A 20402-nucleotide genomic window follows, 5' to 3' on the forward strand; every position below is an offset into this window, starting at 1 on the left:
CTTTGGTGTTCGTTAAAAAATAATAAACTTTAAAATACACAAAGCAAAATAAAAGCCTCATTGACTCTCTACTGCATGCTAAATAAAGCCCAGGCTCATTAGCTTGGCATTCAAAGCCCTCCATAATCTAGCTCCAATTTACCCTTCAGGCCTTATATCATATTACTCTCCTTCAGGTAACCTAAATTCTGGACTTTCCAGACTGCTTGCCATTCCCCAAATATACCCTGTGCTTTCTTTATCTCTGTAGCCTTCATCACAAGTTGCTCAGTGCTTTGAATGTCTTCTCCTCCCTTACCAATCAAAATCCCTGAAGACCTAGTTCATATGTCAGCTCTTCCAAGTAGCTGTCCCTGATCCGTAGCTGAAGGTCATCCCCACCTCTGAGGATTTCGAATGAATTTTATGCCTGACATAGCTAATGTAAGAATTTCTTTTGACTATATATGTTTGTAACAGGAAAAAAAAATGTCTTTCAAAGTTTTTTCTTTATTTTTGTTATTAGAGAGATTGTTCTCCTGATTCATTCATTTTTTTCAGTTCTCTGTGAAATTGACTATTTGATCATTTATGTTCCACCACCTTCATATATCACAATTTTTTCAGCCATTTCCCAATAGGTGGACACCCCTGCAGTTTCCGTGTTTTTACTAGTCCTTTCATTTTTGTCTGAAAGCCTTTCATTGCCTAGAAAACGGCACGTGTAGGTACTAAGTAAATGCTAGTTAAATTTAAATTGAATATCAGATAAGTCGGTCTATAAAACCTCTGTATTGGTACCAAATGAAAAGAGAAGGTTATGACCCATAACCTCTAAAAGTTTCTGTTGTAGGAATTTCTGAAGCCATGTTCAGATACCTCCATAGCCAGGATATCTTATGTTAAACTCTGAAAGAATATTATTAGTTGAATTTTTAAAATATATTATCTAGCATTAACATAAAGTCAAAACCATTAGTTGTTTTCTTCAATTGAAGTAAACAAACTATACAGTCAAAGCTTATAGGATTCATGGTCCTTCCTATGGGGTCTAGGCTGAATTTTATCTTTGCTCAGCAAACCCCTACTTCACAGAGAGCACAAATTAATAGTGCATAGAAGAGCACAGAGGGTGATGTTTAAAATACTTTTTTTTTAAATGGAGACTATATCAAGGACCCTTAAGTGCTTCAGAAGCACCATATTACATACAAATAATTTTACATGCCACTTTCAAATCATTTTCTAGCCATCAAATCAGGTTTCCTAATGACTGCTAAAAGGCAGCACCACCATTCCAAGTAGCTGTGTGTTCTAGAATTTATAATGATTTGCTTGGCTATCTCTGCCCCTGAGTCCTTTGAATCTACAACCTGGACCAACATTATCCCCTTACCTTCCCCACACACTCACATACATACCCAAAGGCCAACTACAACCTCTGGTCAGGGGACTGATTCCATCTCAAGGCAACAGGACACCAACGTCCCAGGCCCAGCAGCTCATCAAAGTCAGGCCTGAGTCTAAGTACCCTTATTCCAGGATCTAGGATCTTATCTTGCTCCTTCTAACCAAACCCTAATTTGATACCTCAATTCCAGTAACTGGCACTTTAGTCTGATTCCTTATCTGCTGTCCTAGATTTCCAACAATTTAATTCAATTGAACAAAGACTTGTGCATCAACTTCTGTGTTTAAAACTGTGATAAATTCTAAGCATACCAAAACAAAAAATGAAATCGTCTTTTCCCCCAAGGAGCTTCTACTTTCCAGAATATCAGATCTATTTCTGCCCTTCTCATCTCCTCCAAGAACTGGAGTCATGTCACAAAAATGAGAATTGGGTCTCATATGTTACTAAGAATTCTGTGACCTCAGTGATATGCCTTCACCTAATATTTGTTACTATCACATCCCTCAATTGTTTGCGGTACCCCCAGGGGCCTGGCTGACCCACGTTATGGGTCAGCTAGGTGGCATAATGGATAGAGAACTGGACTTGGAGTAGGGAAGCCCTGAAGCCAAAATGTCCCTCAGACACTAGTTATGTGACCCTGGGCAAGTTACTTATCCTGTCTGTACCTCAGTTTCCTCTTCTGTAAAGCAGGGATAATAAAGCTCCTACTTCTCAGGATTATTATGAGAATCAAACAAGATCTTTGCAAACTAATTTGGAAATCTTAAGATTTTATATGAATATTAGCTATTTTTAGCATATCTCCCTCGACTTCTAAGAGTACATCAGGCTGGAATAGCATCTGACTCATTGGCGTCCTTCTAGAGGGATTAGGTTTCTCTCTTAAACTCTCCCCTAGCTGATTTGTCAGGTGCATGTGTATTGGTGAGTTCAAGCGGTCAGAGATAAGTCACTAATGACAGGCTGCAAACATGTTTTTTGTTTGTTTTGTTTTGTTTTCTTGGTTTCTGAGCATGTGTGAGTTTGTGGCTAGGCTCACCTTTCCTGTACCCTTCCTCTCAGTTTTTTGTAGGATATGAGAGTTCACCCTGTAACAGCAACTTTAAGGTAAAGAATAATCACATGACACAAAATCCGATGTATACATATAATTTTAATTTGGACAGATTAGCCACCATTCAATAAGATGAATAAGTGAACTTGGAGCACCTCTTTCCAAAGTACTCCAAAAGTACCTCCAAAGGGGAAGAGTAGGATTTCAGACAGACTGCATAATCTGCATGAACTACTGGTACGCTCTGTTGCCCTCTCTAGGCAAGTACATAATCCCCAGGCTGCTTTGGAATGAGGCAGATGTACTCCCTAGGAAACTGGTCTGAACTACATGTCCCACGATAATTAGGGAAAAAAAAGGTGCTCTCTAAAGAAGTTTCTTTGGTGAAGGAACCAGAGGTGGTTATCTTAGAGAAGAAAACTTATGGAGGGCTGAGATGTCTCTCTTCAAGCATCTGAAACTCCATAATATGAAAGAATTAAATTTGTTCTGCTTATCATGATTGGCCTCAGAGAACAGAACTGGGAGAAATGGAAATTGCAGAGAACAAGGTTCAGTTCAATGTAAGGGAACACTTCCTAAGAATTAGAGCAGCTATTTAAAAAAGTTTAAATATAAGAAGAATAGCTAGCATTTATATAGCACTTTAAGGTTTGCCAAGCACTTTATAGATATTATATCATTTAAAGCTCATTAAAAAAGCCTGTGGAGGAGGTGCTATTATTATCCCCATTTCAGAATTGAAGAGACTAAAGCAGACCAAGGTTAAATAATTTGCCTTGGGTCACACAGGGAAGAAGGATTTGAACTCAGGACTTCCTGACTCTAGGTCTAGTGCTTTATGCCACCTAGCTGCTAGTCAAAAGTTAAGGAGATTGCCTCAAACATTAGTTGGTTCCTAAAGAATCTTCCATCAAAAGGTTGATGGCTGCTTCTAAGGGATAATGTAGAGGGAATTCTTGTTCAGATGCTAGTTAAACCAGGGAACCTACAAAATCCCTTACGCTTCTGTGAGTCTCCAGGATGCAACTGTAAAATCATAAAACTAGGTTAGCACTGATGCAGAATGAAGTTAGCAGAGCCAGGAAAACAATATACGTAATGATGACGACAATGGAACTGGAAAGAAAAACCACTATGAAATATTCAAAAATAAATGTTGCAAAATTATAAAGAACAAGTCTAGCTCTAAATAAGAGATACAAAATTCCACCTCCCTTCAGCACTTTGCAGAGGTACAGTGTCCTTGGTGTGGTGCCCTGCATGTAGTCAGATTTTTTTTCAATGTACTGATCATTTTGCCAATTTTTTCCCTCTTCTTCATCTATTTTTTCTCTTAAAAATTCTTTAATATATAGGATGGTTCTCTGAGAGTGAAGAGAGGAATAATACAAAAAGAAATTTAAGCAATGTAAAAATAAAAGATATCAATAACAACTTATTTTTTTAAAACTAGGTCAGAATTTATGTATCTAAATGAGATGCTTTCTTCAAAGTAGTCACCTCACACAACCATATACACTTATTCCTAAGATGGAGCCATTGCTCAAAGTGCTTTTGAAACTTCTCTTTAGGAATTGCTAACCAAGGCCAGGTTACTTCATACTCCTTTCTCAATTGTGCCTGGGCCTGTCTTGGTTGTCTAGGTATCTTTTGAACTTCTAGTTCATTTCTCAAAAACAATCCTTGTGGTTAGCCTCATTGTGAAGCAGGGTTTCCATGTTGCCCTCTTTGAAGTAGCAAAACCCAGTTTGATTTGGTTCAGTCCCAGCCTCTGGGATGCATATATACTAAGGCTTACCCAACCTGGAAACTGGATGCCACCCCCACCCCACCGTCAGCCAATTGTTTGCTATGGCACAATTAGAATTAAGTTTTCTAGCTCTTTGCCCTTGTTCTCCATTTCTTACTAAGTAATTCAGAGAATACCCTCATACTAGTGGCCCAGCTTCCCCCATTGCTTCACGCCACTGATGTCAAGAAAGTTTCCCGTTAGCATCATCTCAGTTCTTTGTCTAAAATCTCTAATTTTGAGTCCTAAGTGGTCTCACATATGTGCTATTTCCTTTGGCATCTGTTCTTCTTTGACCTTTGTGAGTAAAAACAAAACAAAACTTTGTTAACCTCCATTCCCAAATGACTCTGTCTCTCTTCATCCAAACTACTCTGCCCCTTTCAAATTTTCCATTCTAGCTTACAGATCACACCACAAAATCAATCTCTTTACTTTATATGCCTACCTCACATTATAACAACAATGGTATTCCCTACCTTAATTATCCACCTCATTCACCAGACTTAGCTTAGAATTTGAGCTTCTTCCAAAAATCAAATTTACCCTTAAAGGATTAAGGATTTCCACCAGTAAAATTACACAAGAATGTGCTTCAGGTTCTAATGACAATTTCCAAACCAGAATCTTAAAATGTTAAGGGAACTTGGAGACCATCTATTCAATCCCTTCCTTCTCATAGATAGGAAATTGGGGTCCAGATAAATGAAGAGGCTTGCTCTAAGCTATACAACTAGGAAGAAGCATGTCATCTATGTAGAAGATCACAGGATTATCAAATTTAGAGCCAGAAGTAATCCTGTTAAAAAAAAATATGCTCCTTGTAGGAAAGGATTTAGTTTTGTCTTTGCACATTCATTGTCAAGCACTGTGACTCCTACAAAGTAGGCACTTAAATACATGTTAAAATAAAGGGAAGTGACTCTAGCCCAACCCTCTCATTTTACAGATGAGGAAACTGAGTCTCAGAGAGTAAATTGAACTGCCCAAGGTTACACACATAAAAATCAATGTAATCCTTGTAGATTTTGTGCCACAAATCCTTGTGGCAGCCAAGAACCTGTATCTGGCCCTAGATTCCTAGACCTGCTTTCTTATTGAGACAGTCCTTTCCAGGGGTATCCTGATCCAGTTCCTAGAGGTCAGGAGTTTCCCCAAACCCAAACCAAAGGCTACCACCAGCTTCTCCTCTCACCCTTGTGATCCGTATTCTATGCATCTGTAAGGCATCATTGATTTGTGTCATAACATAATCATATCATTACTAAGGAACATTATATTAGTTTAAGGACAGGAATATTTAAGATAAGAAACAAAAATGAAACGAGAGAATACAACAAAGCAGACTATTTTAGAGCTTATAGTACAGGGCTGAGAACATTCTCAATTATCTCAGAGCCCTGTGCTATGTCTTCCATATAGCTCCTACTCCCTTCCCCTGATTGGCTGGTTCCTCCCAGAACCTCCATCTTACAGTAGGAAAATGTTCAAATCAGACATATCTTCATTCCTCTCCAGCCTCTATTCCTGACTTTCCAGACATTCTCTATCATGCCCCCAAGTGGCTACCTTCCTTCCCCTCCACCACTCTTCAGCTTCCTTTCAGACATCATCTTCCCCTAATGGAATATAAACTCCCTGAGGGCAGGAACTGTCTTCCTGCTTGTATTTGAATTCCCAGAGCTTAACACATGCCTAGCACATAGTTAGTAATAATAAATATTTGTTGGCTTGACTTACAAATTGGCCCCACAATACATAGTTCAGTTTTGATCATCCAATTTCTACTTCCAAGTATAATGTCTGCTTCTGGAAAGTCTCTTACCTCCCTGAGTCCGAGTTTCCTTATCTTAAATGAAGAACAATATTTGTAGCATCTACCTTACTGTATTCATAGAATCATAGAGTTAAAAGAAGAAAACCTTCAAGGTCATCTAGTCCAACTCTCTTATTTTACAGATAAAGAAACCGAGGCCCAGAGAGATGAAGGGTCATGCCCAGGGTACAAAGTAGTTCAAGACAACAGGTGACAGGTAGAATTTAAGCCCTAGGCCTCTGACGCCAAATGTTGTTCTCTTTGTTTTCTACTATATCACAAAACTTAAATGAGATAATGGGTGTAAAGCATTTTACAAACTTTAAAGACCTATATAAAGTGAGTGACTACAACTACTTTCTACTTACAGCAGTTACCTCATCCTTTAATGAATAAATGAATGTATATCTTCCTATCTGTGAAGCTTATGTTCTTCCGCTCCAGGGCCAAATAACAATGTAACCCTTTGAAAACAATTTTCTTGTGACTTTGCCCTGAAATGTTATGAACAAATGGAAATACTGGAAGAATGAGTATGGCTACTTTGAAATGGCTGATATTCGTTGAGTTCTGGTATATTTTTTTAAAAAGCATACATAAATCAATTTATTGTCAGATTTCCAATAACACACACACACACACACACACACACACACACACACACGCTTCTCCAAATGAAAGTTCTTAGAGGTTGAAAAGGCCTTCTTCGTCATCTTCTATCCTACTAGGCAGGGTGCTAAGAGTGCTGCTAACTTCTCCACAATTGTTTGACCTATAAAGAAAAACAGAGAGCATTCATGAAGAAGCTGGGCCCAAAACAGAATGTCCATTTATGGCAGAACCACATCAATTTTAAGCTGGAAGTCTAACCTCACTCATCTAGTCTAACCCCTTCCATCTATAGGCAAGTAAACTCCAGGCCAGGTATATGCAGAGCTGGATGAGAGGCAGCTAGGGGGCTCAGTGGATAGAGTGCTGGGTCTGGAGTCAGGATGACCTGAGTACAAACCTGGCCTCAGACACTTACGAGCTGTGTGATCCTGAGCAAGTTGCTTAACCTCTGTTTGCCTTAATTTGCTAGAGAAGGAAATGGCAAACCACTCTACTGCCTTTGCCAAGAAAATCCTAGGGCGGGTATTGGCATACTATGGTCTGTGAGGTAATGAAGAGTTAGACATGACCAAATGACTGAACAGCAACAGCAAAAACTCCACACCAAATAAAGAATTCTTTCCATAGTCCATGACCTTGACCCATGTATTTATAGTGAGAAGGTTGAAAGTCTGTGTAGACAGAACCGGAAGCATTCATTTGAGGCTGAATACAAAGAATTTGAAAATGTGATGATAGAACCTTTATCTCTAAATTGGTCCTGGGAGACTGGACTTTGTGATTTCATTGGCATAGGGAATGCCTTTACCAATGCAGATAGCACCTTCTTTGCAATTTTTAGTCTTCGAGGGCTGCCTAGAAAACTAAGAATGTAAGTGATTTGCTCAGGGTCCAACAGCTAGAATAAGTCAGAGACAGCACTCAAACCCAGGTCTTCCTTGTCTTCAAAGTTATTTTCTCCAGCCATTGGCCATGATATCTGTTGACAATTTACAAAACACCCTTTTCTCTTCTCAAATAACTTCAGAGGGGATGAGATGGTCAGAACCCTGTTTATATGCTATTTTAAGTACTGTTCAGATCAAAATGGTCCTAGTTCTAAAGAGGTAGAAGAGCAAAATCCAAGGATTGGAACTCCGTTTTCACCCAACCCTGAAGTGGCCTATCATTTCCAAGGTGCAGCTGGAAGCTGAAAGGCAAGGCAGGCCCATTTGGAACTAGTGAGAGGATAAAGAGCCATTAAGCTATTGAGCTTAATGACTGTAATCATTGCTAAACAGCTCCTGTAGTCATTACCACATACACATCAGCAGAGAGGCAGGCAAGATAGATTACCTTTTGTATGTAACCGAATAATTCTTTCTTATGATTTTACCTAGGAACAAAACAAGGTTACAACATGAAATGTGGGTAAACAAGAAAGCCAAGTTCAGTGAGAATCCCAAAGTAACACTGGACTGTGGGCTACCAGATTGACCCTTGAGGGTGGGGAAAGGGGGAAGTGATGGAGAGTAATGCATAAATGCTTATTAGTTCTTGGTGGGCAGACCCCCAGAGATATATTTATCCAATGCCCTCTTTTAAAGCATAACCATACCTCCCATAGTCACCAAGTTGTTCTGAGCCTAATCTAACAGCTGAGTCCCTTGTTTACCCTTAAAATCAAATGCCCACATGTTTCAAACCACAGTCATTTCTTTATTATAATATTTGTACCAATGAAAACATCTAACCATGTATTTGTGTAAGGTCTAACCCAAAATAGTTCAATATTTTCTTTCTTATCAACTATAAATGACTTAAAGATTCCCCACAAGATAATTTCAAAAGGACTCATGAGGAAGAAATGCTATTCACATCCAGAGAAAGAACTGATGGAATCTGAATACAGATTGAAACATACTATTTTCATTTTATTTTTTTCATAGGCTTTTTTTTTCCTTTGGTCTGTTTCTTCTTTCACAACATGACTAATATAGAAATATGTTTTACATGATTATGCATATATAACCTATATCAAATTGCTTACCATCTTTCAGAGGGTGGAGGTGAGGAAGGGAGGGAGAAAATTTGGAATTCAAAATTTTTAAATGTATGTTAAAATTTGTCTTTATGTTTAATTAGAAAAAGTACAATATTATCTTTTTCTTTCTTAATTACATATGACAACACCAAGCAGTGTAATGAAATAAACCAAGCAACACTTTCGGGTATTTTTGCTTATAATCAGATTAAATAAGTACTTGTCTTATCTCTTCCCCAAAAAACTTAAAATTATTTTATCCAGTGAACCCTGAGTGACCATTATCTATTTTACATACAGAATAGGAAGCCATGTTACTATGTTTAGCTTGAAGTCTGAAAACTTGATTCAGGAATCCAATATTATGGATGGACAAGCAACCTGGTATTGCGGAAAGCAGGCTGTGCATGGTATCAGGAAAAGTTGGGTTCGAATCTCAGTTCAGCTGCTTGCTAACTATGTGACCATGGGCAGATCATTTAACCTCACTCAGTATCAAGTTGTTCATCTGTAAAACGGGCATCATAATCTACCCATTTCACTGGGTAGATGAGATAATATGTGAAAAGTACTCCGAAGACATTAACTCACTACATAAATGTCAGTTTGTTGTTGTTGTTAGAGGGCCAGACTGCATAACAGACAGGGAATGTGGCATCCCTTCCCTTATCAACTCACCAAAAAGGAAAGGCAGAATTTAGGTTGACTTTGGGAGGAAGCTGCCTAAGTAGATGTCAAATGGTATGATCTGAGGATTGAAAAGAAAGTCTCCCTTTCCATATCTTCCACCTGTCAGCCACATGATGTAAAATTCTATATTGAGGGACTCATTCCCTTGGATTTAATACTACCCTCTCTTCCCGGAATTAGCTAAAATGCAAATACTCCTGGAAATCACCGGAACCATAGTGTGAAGATTCATTCTCTCTAATTCCCTCCAAATCTATTAGATTTCTTTTCTATCAATTAAGAAAAATAGATAGGGCGAGAGTACAGATAACCTTGGCGAGGGGAATGAGATGCTAAAAGAAGACAAAGGATCCAGAAAGGGGACACGGTACTCAGTCAAGACTGTCTGCCTATTTTCTCAGCTCTGCCTAGATGCAGATCTGGCTAGGCTGTTTATCATTCATTCATAAAATTATTCATTCATTCCTTCCACAAAGATTTATCGGGTGCCTAGCGTAAGCACCTTGAAGAACATCATCTGACTTTGTCCTCCTTACCTCTCAAAATAAAAGCCAGTAGTGCCAGGAGGATCACAAACCCCACCAATGGGACAATGATTATCAGTAGTTCAGGATCTCCAGAAGCTCTTACCTAGAGAGACATAGGAAAGCAGAACAGCTCATACTCTCACCCAGATACCATCTCTAAGAGTTTTCCCTGCCCTCTTTCTAGTCTGTAAGGGCACTTACTGTCAGACAGCTGAGAAGTCACAAGCTTTATGGTGCTCAAAACCCATCAACAATGATTTGCCCTTTGTCACCCTACTCTATGTTTCTAAAAATCTGAGCTATAACCTGAATGAGTGCAGTGCTTCAGATACAGGCAAAACCTCTCTAAAACCTGAACTTTTTGGTCAACCCATCATATGGTTCCTAAAGTTTTATTCAGGATATGTCTGGTGTTATGAAATTGATTCACGAGGTTGAATCTCCTACATTCCTGATTTTCCATTATTCCACCCCACACCCTCAACCCCCCCACGCCTCCCCAACTGCTAGTGATTCTCAAAAAAAAAAATCTTGTGTCTATATATTTTCTCTAACTTATATGCATTTATTGTCTACTCCCAATCAAATATAAGTTCCTTGAAGCCAAGGAATGTTTGTTTTTGCCTTTAAGTCTCCAGGGCCTAGCAGAGTACCTGGTACAAAGTAGGTGCTTAATAAGTAAATAAGCATGTATTAAGCACTTACTATGTGCCAAACACTTTACTAAGTGCTCAGCATAGAGAGAAAAGGAAAATAAAAGTCTACATTCTCAAGGAGCTCACAGTCTAATGAGGGAGACAATATGCACACAACTGAAGATAATGTCAGAGGGAAGGCACTAAGGTTAATGAGAACAGGGAAAGGCTTCTCGCTGAAGATGAGACTTTAATTGGGACTTGAAGGAAGTCAGAGAAATCTGAAGACATCCAGTATCCACCACCACTACATCTGAGAGCTCCCAACACTCTTTCCTGACGTCTACCTAGTCGCTTTGGCCTAGGCCTCCTCATCAGTATGATAACATTTAAGGGGGCTTAGACTTCTAAAGGAAGAGTTAGAATGGAATAGAAACTTCTACCAGGCACAGGCATTCTGGGCTCCACAGTCTTGGAAGTCACCACATTCTTGTCATGACAAAATCAAGGCCAGGTTTGGTGTGGTTTGATTTTTTTGGACCAGACCTAGGATTTCGTGGGTATAGATAACTCCCAATGACGAAACTTCTTCTGTCAGCATGGCTTGGCACGCAGAGCACTGCATGAGCTTAGAAAATTGCCAGCCTTGTATAAATAATCACTTCTCCTCTCCCATCCCCCTCTTCATCCTATTACATCTGCTTTGCCCAAAAAGATAGGTGAAATCTTAACTGGCTTGTTTTTGGTTTTTTGGGTGGTGGTGATAGTGTGCATGTATGTATATCTGTGTTTTTAATTAAAATCACATATAATCCATGTTGGATTGCTTTACCTTTTCGAATTCAGAATCATTTTTCGGAAAACTTGTTGTTTCTGATGTCCAGGGGAGAAAAAAGAAGAAAAAAAAAGGGAAGAAAATGATTATATTTCCCATGACAGTTAAATATAAGTTTCTGAGATTATATAAAGGTTTCAAAACCTGTCAGGAAGTTCAGACAGCATACTTAATTTTTTTTATTTCATCTTTTTCCTTTCATCTTTATCAGTTATCGGTAAGTATGCATTTTTATACACTCCATTCCAAAATTCATCTGCTTTCCATCATTACCTTGTGGATAAATTGAGGCTTTGGGAGATGGAATGGATTTGTCTAAGGTTTCTTCAGATCATAGCACTGCAAATGGGCTTTTTATCAGGGAAAGGGGAGGATCAGAATGGAATAAGGAACCAAAAGGGAAATTCAACATATCTTAATATCCTGCAACTAAGTTTTTTCTCTCTGCTATGATCCCCAGGAGCCGGAAATTGTAGGTAAGACTCGAGAATTCCTGTCTCTGCTCAGTTAGAATCCTGTTTGATTACAATCATTTCAGAAGGATGAGCCTGAAATTGAAACCATCAAAGAGAAAAGCCAGCCAGGGTAACTTTTATCAGGGCTAATATATGCTTTAAATTGGAAATGTCTAACGTGAAAAACATTGTCCCACAAATGCAAACAGTTCCCAGTGACATCAAATTATTCCCATTTTTTCTTCAGATAATAGTAAAATCCCAAGAAAATTACTGGGAAATAAGGTTCCCTATATTATAGCAACAAGAAAATGCAAATTATGGGACCTTATCCTTTAGTTTGTTAAAAGCAACAGTGTTTGAGTGACAATCAGGACTAGGTGTAACAGGCAAGCTTTACCAAGTATTATGAAATATTTTCGTCTCTTTCTATTGCTTCTCCTAGTTATTAAAAGATAGGATTTGAAGTTAGAAGGAAGATTAGAGATCATCTGCCCTAACCCCCTCATTTTACAGAAAAGAAAATTGAGACCCAGAAACCTTAAGTAGCTTTCCTGGGGTCATTTAAGCTACCAAACAGCAAAATGGGCATTGTGAGGCAGTGGATAGAGAGCTGAGTCAGAGTCAGGAAGACCTTGGTTTGAATCTTACCTCAGACAATTCTTAGCTGTGCGACCATGAGCAAATTACTTATAACTTCTCTGGGCCTCAATTTCCTCATTTGTAAAATGAGAGGGGTTAGACTCCATAACCTCTGAAGTTTCTTCCAGCTCTACATATATGCAGGCTATTTTGGTACCAGGATCTGGTGTATACTCAATTATGGCATATAAATTCTTTTTAAAAAAATAAAATTAATTGGTGTCTTTTGTTTTGACATTGCCTAATTTTCTTTCTGTACGCCCCCTTGCCCCTTCCAGAGAATTATCTCATAATAAAAAAAAATTAAGAAAAGAAGAGGAAAAAAAATCAGTAAAAGTGATCACTACATCCAAGAAAATATATGCAATGCTCCATACCACGGACCTCCTGCCTCTGTAAATGAGAAGGTACAACGCATAAATTGTAATGGCCTTTAGGGCAAGTCAAGACCTGTTTCCTCTTCTGGAAACTGAATGGGTTGAACTGGATATATTGAGCTCTATCCTAGCTCTAACAGATTATGATTATATACATTATAAAGTTAAAAATTGGAAATTCAACTTTGGCCTGGGCAAAACATAATCTCTGAATGGTATAAGGGGTGTGCCATTTTTCTCAAGCATTACTGCAGAGAGATTTAAAGTGGAACCCAGATGATGAGTATGAGAAACATATTAACCACAAGAACAATACCACAGGATGAATGTATTCTCAGAAAGACCCAATGAGTCAACTCATACCAGCCTACATCAAGGAAATACGATGTATGCATTTGAAGAAGAGTTGTCATCATTAGGCTCATGGATCTAGAGCTGGAAAGTACCTTAGAAGTCATCTATTCCAACTCCCTCATTTTATAAATTTGCAAACTGAGTCTCAGAGAGGTTAAGTGGCTTACCCAAGGACACTCAGCATGTAAATAATTGAGAAGATTCAAACCCAGACCTTCTGACTTTAGAATTATTAGTCTTTGCACTGTACCACAAATAGTATGGGTTACCTACTTATGTGTAAATAACTTTGAGCAATAATTTACCATAATTAAAACACAGCTTATCAATCTGGAAGAAACAAATTGAACTCCATGAATCATAGCCCAATTCACTTTTAGAGTATAGAATCCTAAGACAGAAAAGAATCCTAAAATGGAATAGAATCCTAATATTAAAAAACAATCTCCAGAGGCTGTCTGGTCAATCTCTCTTGTTTTTGAGAAGACCTGCCTTCAAACAGAGCAGAAAATGCTTAGTTTGGCATTCAAAGCCTTTCACAGCCTAGCCGCCTACTAACTTTCCAGTCTTCTTGTACCTAACTCCCCAATATGTGCTCTTTAATCCAGCAACACCTCCTACTGACTATTTCACAAAGTACTCTATCTCTCAGCTCTGGGTATTTTCTCTGGGTGTCCCCCATTCCTGCAATGTTCTACTTCCTCTTCTCTGTCTTCCTTTAAGTCCTAACTAAAATCCATCTTTTACTGGAAGCCTTCCCCAACCCCTTAGTTCCAATCCCTTCCATCTGTTAATTATTTCTTACTTATCCTGCATATAGCTTGCTTTGCACATAATAGTTTGCATGTTGTCTTTCCACTGGATCATAAGCTCCTTGAGGCCAGGGACTGTCTTTTGCCTCTTTTGTACACTCAGTGCTTAACAGAGTGCCTGGCTCATAGTAGACACTTAAATGTTTATTAATTGATTGAAAACAGTTGTGGAAATGAAACTGTCTTTTGCTCCAGAAAGACTCCTGAGATTATAATGAGTCTATCTACATAAGTCCTGTCACTCTCACCCCTTCACATCTATAATTGTTGGGTTGCTTGGGAGATTGGAAGGAGTGTGTGGAAGAGTAATAATTAAACTTATCTTAAAACACAAACTTCCCCAGAGTATTTAAACTCACTTAACTAGTGAGATTCAGGGAAGGATCAGGTCCAAACAAAATGCCTCCAAATTGGCACTATTATTAAACGTCCTATCACATTCTGTTGGCAAATCACTGAAATCACAGGCAGCTGGGCTTAACAGTTTGGTGCTTGGAAGAGACCTCAGAGATCACATAATCAAACCCCCTTATTTTACAGAGGAGGAAACTGGGGAGAGAAATTGAGTCACCTCTGGGTGCCTAAGGTCACATGGTAGGTTGAATTTCAGTCTTAGTGTTGGAACCAACCACTGCTTCTCACCTTCCCTCAGATATTGCTGACAAAGGCTACTGGCTGACTTTTAGCTTTCTGTTAACCCATCTACACTTTCCACTCAAAATTTATTCTAGAACAAGTCATGTCAATGATAAAATCACAACACAGACCTACAATTTAAGACACAAACTCCTCAAAGCATTTTCTCAATGTAGGCAAATCTTTTTCCTTGTCTCCCTGTCTTACCCTGACCCCTGCTGGATAATCTGGGATAGGGTTTTGACAAAGAAAGGAAAGAAGGAGAAAAGAAAGACAGGAAGACAGAGAGAAAGAAAGAAAGAAAGAAAGAAAGAAAGAAAGAAAGAAAGAAAGAAAGAAAGAAAGAAAGAAAGAAAGAAAGAAAGAAAGAAAGAAAGAAAGAAAGAAAGAAAGAAAGGAAGGAAGGAAGAAGGAAGGAAGGAAGAAGGAAAGAAAGAAAGGGATGGAGGGAGGAAGGAAGGGAGGGAGGGAGGGAGAAAGACAGAAAGAAAGGAAGGAAGGAAGAAAGAGAAATAAGGAAGGAAGGAAAGAAGAAAGGAAGGAAGGAAGGAAGGAAGGAAGGAAGGAAGGAAGGAAGGAAGGAAGAAAGAAAAAGCAGAGGGAGAAAAATGTCATTTATTCAATTATAAGATGCTAACCGCTTTGTTTTATAAATGGGAAACTGAAGCCCAGTGATAGGAAATGATTTTCCCAGTGTCACATATGAAATCAATGACATACATTGACAAATCAACTCCTAGTCAACAAGGCCTTTTTATGAGGCACTGCAGTGCCCTGTGGGTAGCTAGGTGGTGCAGTAGATAGAGTGCCAGGCCTAACGTCAGGAAGGCCCATCTTCCTGAGTTCAAATCTGTCCTCAGACACTAACTAGCTGTGTGACCCTGAGCAAGTCACTTACCCCTGTCTGCCTCAGTTTCCTCATCTGTAAAATGAGCTGGAGAAGGAAATGGCAAACCACTCCACTGTCCTTGCCAAGAAAACCCTGAAATAGGATCATGAAGAGTCAGACACACCTGAACAACAACAAGCAGCGGCTTATAGAATCACAGCTGGAAGAGACGCTGCTGACGTCACTCTGGCCAAGTCACTGAACCTCTCTCAGCCTGCTTCATGTGGTCATTGTAAGAGTCAGATGACAACCTATTTAAAGTGCTTTTAAAACTTTCAAGGTGCACTATAAATGTCGGCTAAAATTAGAGAGCATCTTAGTCCAAACTCCTTTTATGGGTGAGAAAAATGAGGACCAGAGGGGTTAAGTAACTTGCCCAATGTCACATAGTAAGTAGCTGATCTAGAATTGAAACCTAAGACTTCCTCATCAAACCAGCAAAATGTATTTATTGAGCAACAGATGTACAGAATGTTCGTGTTTCAAGGGACTTTAGAAATTGCCTAATTTAACCACCACCATCCCCATTTTGCAGATAAAGAGACTGAGGCCCACAGAAGGAAATGACTTGCCCAAGGTTGAAAAAGATAGTACATAGCAAGTCTAAGATGTGAAGCCAGGTCTTCCAATGTCAAACCCAAGACTCCTACGTCTTACTGCTAGGAAAATTTCAGTGATTTAGTGTCAAATATTCATTTCGTGTCTCCTATGTACAAAGACCTATGTTAGGAACTGTCAAAGACAAGAAGAAAAAGGAGGAGGAGGGGGAAGAGGAGAAGGAGAAGGAGAAGGAGAAGGAGAAGGAGAAGGAGAAGGAGAAGGAGAAGGAGAAGGAGGAGGAGGAGGAGGAGAAGGAGGAGGAGGAGGAGGAGGAGGAGGAGGAGGAGGAGGAGGAGGAGGAGGAGGAGGAGGAGGAGGAGGAGAAGGAGGAGGAGGAGGAGGAGAAGGAGGAGGAGGAGGAGGAGAAGGAGAAGGAGAAGGAGAAGGAGAAGGAGAAGGAGAAGGAGAAGGAGAAGGAGAAGGAGAAGGAGAAGGAGAAGGAGAAGGAGAAGGAGAAGGAGAAGGAGGAGGAGAAGGAGAAGGAGAAGGAGGAGGAGGAGGAGGAGAAGGAGAAGGAGAAGAAGGAGAAGAAGGAGAAGAAGAAGAAGATCTTCCCTGCCCTCATGGATCTTACTATAGTTTACAAAGGGAATAGCCTGCACAAGTACACAAAGATAACTATAACTTCCTTCTACAAACTGTTCCAGTGATATGACTAGATAAAAAAAAAGAACTCATAAGAAACCTAAAGTCCTCTTACATAAGGCTTCTTTTTGAAGGAATCTAACTCCTAGAGGTCAGCCGTTGAGCACAGCTTTCCCTCAGTCGAGCCTGCCCATCAAACTCAAATACGATAGTGGTATATATGGCCCTAGTCTAGAAAAACACCTTTTCATTTACCAGATTTGTGTAGTGATTAACTATAAAAAGAAATGTCACAGGATTATAGATTCCATACCTGTGAGAATTCTCAAGATCCTCTGTCCTCAGGCTCCTCATTTTACAGAACAGGCAGCTGAGAAGGCCAGAGAAATGCAATAACTTAACCAAGGTCACAATAACTAAAATAAGTGACCCAGAGATGCCTAGAAACTTCTCTCTCTCTCTCTCTCTCTCTCTCTCTCTCTCTCTCACCTCTCCCTCTCTCTCTCTCCATCTCTCAAACTCACACTCCCCCCCTCCCTCTCTCTCTCTCTCTCTCTCTCCCTCTCTCTCTCTCTCTCTCTCTCTCTGCCTCCTTTGTCTTAGCATTCTCATTAGCTATCATCTCATAAAACAGAAAGAAGCAGTATAGAGAAAATAAATTTATAGTCAACTTGGCGAGAGACCCAAATAAGCCAGATCTTCCCTAGAATATGTAAGACAAAAGTGGAAGGAGAACAAACCAAAAAAAAAAAGGTAAAGCATCTGCCAATATTACCACAATAAAATATTTTTTTCCAATAATGACAGTGGAGTTATCACATTTGGACCCTAGAATTATAGTCCCCAAGTGTGCTACATGAGGAAGTAGGAATGATACTAATGAGAACAAAGATTCTAAATTGCTAGATGACAAAAATAAAAATGGCACAAGCAAAGGAGCCAAATCTGAACATACATACAGAGATATGAGATCCTACCAGAGATGATATGGTGTTGAGGGTGTCAAGAGATCAATTCTAAAGATAGCTGAAATAAGCAAGGATATGAAAGCCTTGGGGGAAATTATAGATATCATTACTATGTTTAAAAAGCAAATCAAGAAAGCAACGGTGACTGCTAACCCATATGTCTACTTTCTTATCTCTACAAAATCTTTACAAGAATAAATTTTCACATGAAGCAACATCCTTGAGAAAGGTTTGAGAAGCCTGATTTTCATAAATGATAGTCTTCACAGACAAAATCTTTACTGTGACAAAACTGCATAAAAAGTACAGCGAATGCAAAATCCTACTGTGCCTATTTATTCATCATAAAAAACATTTTTAAAAAAAGAATTATTTGATTTGGTATAGCAAGGAGCAACAATAAGTTGTCTGCCATCCATATGTTAAAATTATACAAGTTTTCTTGAAAAATATAACACATATAACTTGGATGATTCTCTAATTATTAATATCAAGCAAGATATAAAGCAGGGAAACTTGTGCCCTCCAAAAGCACTGGCAACTATCATATGGGATGTTTATCAGAGTGTAAATGGAAGAGAAATTCCCTATAAATTGTGAAGTCCCCTGCCACTATACTATTTGCTAATGGCATTTCAGTGATTGCAAGGCCTCCTGAATGAGAATGATAATTACTTAAAAGAATTCAGCCAAACTATCCACACAGGGAAAGCCAAGTGGATAAAGAAAATCACCATGAGCAAGGTATGAAATAAACTATATAACTCACAGAAGACATTGCCGTTGAAATTAATCGTAGCCTATTTCATTCTATGGTTGCAAGGGAAAACAGGGATCTTTCTGCTGATTTCCTGTCTTCCTTCTGCCTGTCTTTCACCTAGGAGAATCATTCCTCTTGCAATATAATGATCTTTATAAAATTATCCACTGAAATATTATTTTTCTATGTTAGTTTTTGCCTTTTTAAAAGCAGTCAAATATACTAGAAAAACAGCAACAATGTGTGAGATTAGGATCTAGGAGCCCTACATCCTAGATCCAACCCTGCCTGCAGGATTCTGGGCAAGTCATTTCCTTTACCTGGGCTTTGTTTTCATCAACTGTAAAAATGAGGGGGTTAGATTGAATGATCTCTTAGTTGTGCTCCAGTTCAATGACTTTATCTCCACTTAACAAAGTCAAATTGCTTAGCACCCAGCTTCTCTTTCCAAATGGACTCTCTTCTGAAAAATCGTTATATTTATTTCCATAGTTCCAAAGAAAACACCAAAACACCAAAGTTACCAAAAAAAAAGTGGTATCTCCAACCTGATTTCTCTAAGTGATTCTTTCATATTTTGTTAATGCATTTTATTCTTGGTACCAGAATCATTTCCCAATGCCTCCTCCCTCTCCTCCCCCCAAATCCCTAAATGATCCTTTTGAACCCAGGAAGGACTAATATATTCGACATTCTGAGCTCCAAAGTGCTGTCTAGCTTTACAAAAAGCCAGGACACAAGAAGGAAAAGCAAATTTCCTGAAACTGTCCCTCAGAGACCCAGAAAAGGCTGTGGTAAGTATCTTCGGGAAAAGATGGATGTTATTACAGGCAATGTTCATTTTATCCAATTTTGTTGAATTGATCAAGAAGTCTTTATCCTTCTGTTTATGTCCATTTAAATTGGAAATCAGTCTCCAGCTTGAATTAATGCCAATGACAGGATAATGATTCATTTGGGGACGAGTCAAAATCTTTTTGAAGCTAATCAGACAATCTGTCCTTATACAGGAAGTCCTATATTCACGTCTGGACCGCTTCATCCTATTTAGAAAATCATAGAGATATGACATTCTATTCTTCTCAGTATCAAAGTCTTTCCTCAGTAGTAACAGAGGCCTTTAGGGAGCTGTCAAGGGCCTACTTTTGCAACTTCTACTATTGTGCAAGAAATTACATTCTAGTGACCTGAAAGTCTGATTATAGCTCCTTAAACATCTGACTTACTACTCAGAAGGGCTTTGGGATGGGAAGAGAAATTGGTTCAGGAGGTATTTCTCTACCAAATGATGAACATCCAAATACCTCCACAAGTCTCCTGAGCTGGTGAGAAACTCGGGAAGTTTCTCACATAAAGTTTTCTGAGGCTACAGAAAGGCATTGGCTCCAGGGTTAGAGAACCCAGGTTTGAGTTTTACCTCTGCCATTGGGAAGACTGTGTGACCTTGGGTAGGTTGTAACCTCCCTGGACCTCCATTTCATCATCTGTCAAATAAGGAGGGTGAACTAGATGACCTCTGAGGTTTCTTTCAGCTCTCTATCTAAAATCCTATGATTCCTAAAGTCCCTTGCAGCTGTAAATTTATAATCTTAAGGGATATGAAGTAGACAAAAGCAATGGGCTCTTCCCAAGGACTGGTGGCCAGTGACACGCACGCCTACAGATGGCACAAGGGCTCATTTTCAGGGACACACAGAATACTGGCACATCTGCACCTTCCTGCCACTTTCTCCAGTTACACTTTGTACGCTCAGGTTCACACTTCCCACTCCCTCCCCACACGCACACACTGCCCTCTGGAGTCAATATATTCAATTTCCTGATAGAGAGAAGAAAAAGAATTCAGAACCTTGATATCATGGTCTAGACTAGAGGAACCATACACACAATCTGGGTGTTGCAGCGCTCATGAGTATGACCTGAACCACATTAAAACATAATTGG

The 20402-nt window shown here is 39.1% G+C and overlaps 1 protein-coding gene across 3 annotated transcripts in view; it reads right to left on the minus strand.

Moving 5' to 3' along the window:
- Positions 1–6598: 6598 nt before the first annotated feature.
- Positions 6599–20402, minus strand: part of LOC118844689 (T-cell immunoglobulin and mucin domain-containing protein 4-like) — a 30430-nt gene continuing 16626 nt past the window's right edge. For 2 of the 3 annotated variants that reach the window (XM_036752635.1, XM_036752636.1), the window contains exons 4-7: positions 11378–11418; positions 9920–10013; positions 8006–8045; positions 6599–6830 (exon numbers count right to left, since the gene is read on the minus strand). In XM_036752635.1, the coding sequence (XP_036608530.1) occupies positions 6743–6830; positions 8006–8045; positions 9920–10013; positions 11378–11418 (263 nt within the window). In that variant the 3' untranslated portion in view covers positions 6599–6742. The remainder of the gene's footprint in view (positions 6831–8005; positions 8046–9919; positions 10014–11377; positions 11419–20402) is intronic. The other variant, XM_036752637.1, reaches the window with a different exon arrangement.

The sequence above is a fragment of the Trichosurus vulpecula genome, chromosome 3, assembly GCF_011100635.1.
Source record: "Trichosurus vulpecula isolate mTriVul1 chromosome 3, mTriVul1.pri, whole genome shotgun sequence".
NCBI lineage: Eukaryota > Metazoa > Chordata > Mammalia > Diprotodontia > Phalangeridae > Trichosurus > Trichosurus vulpecula.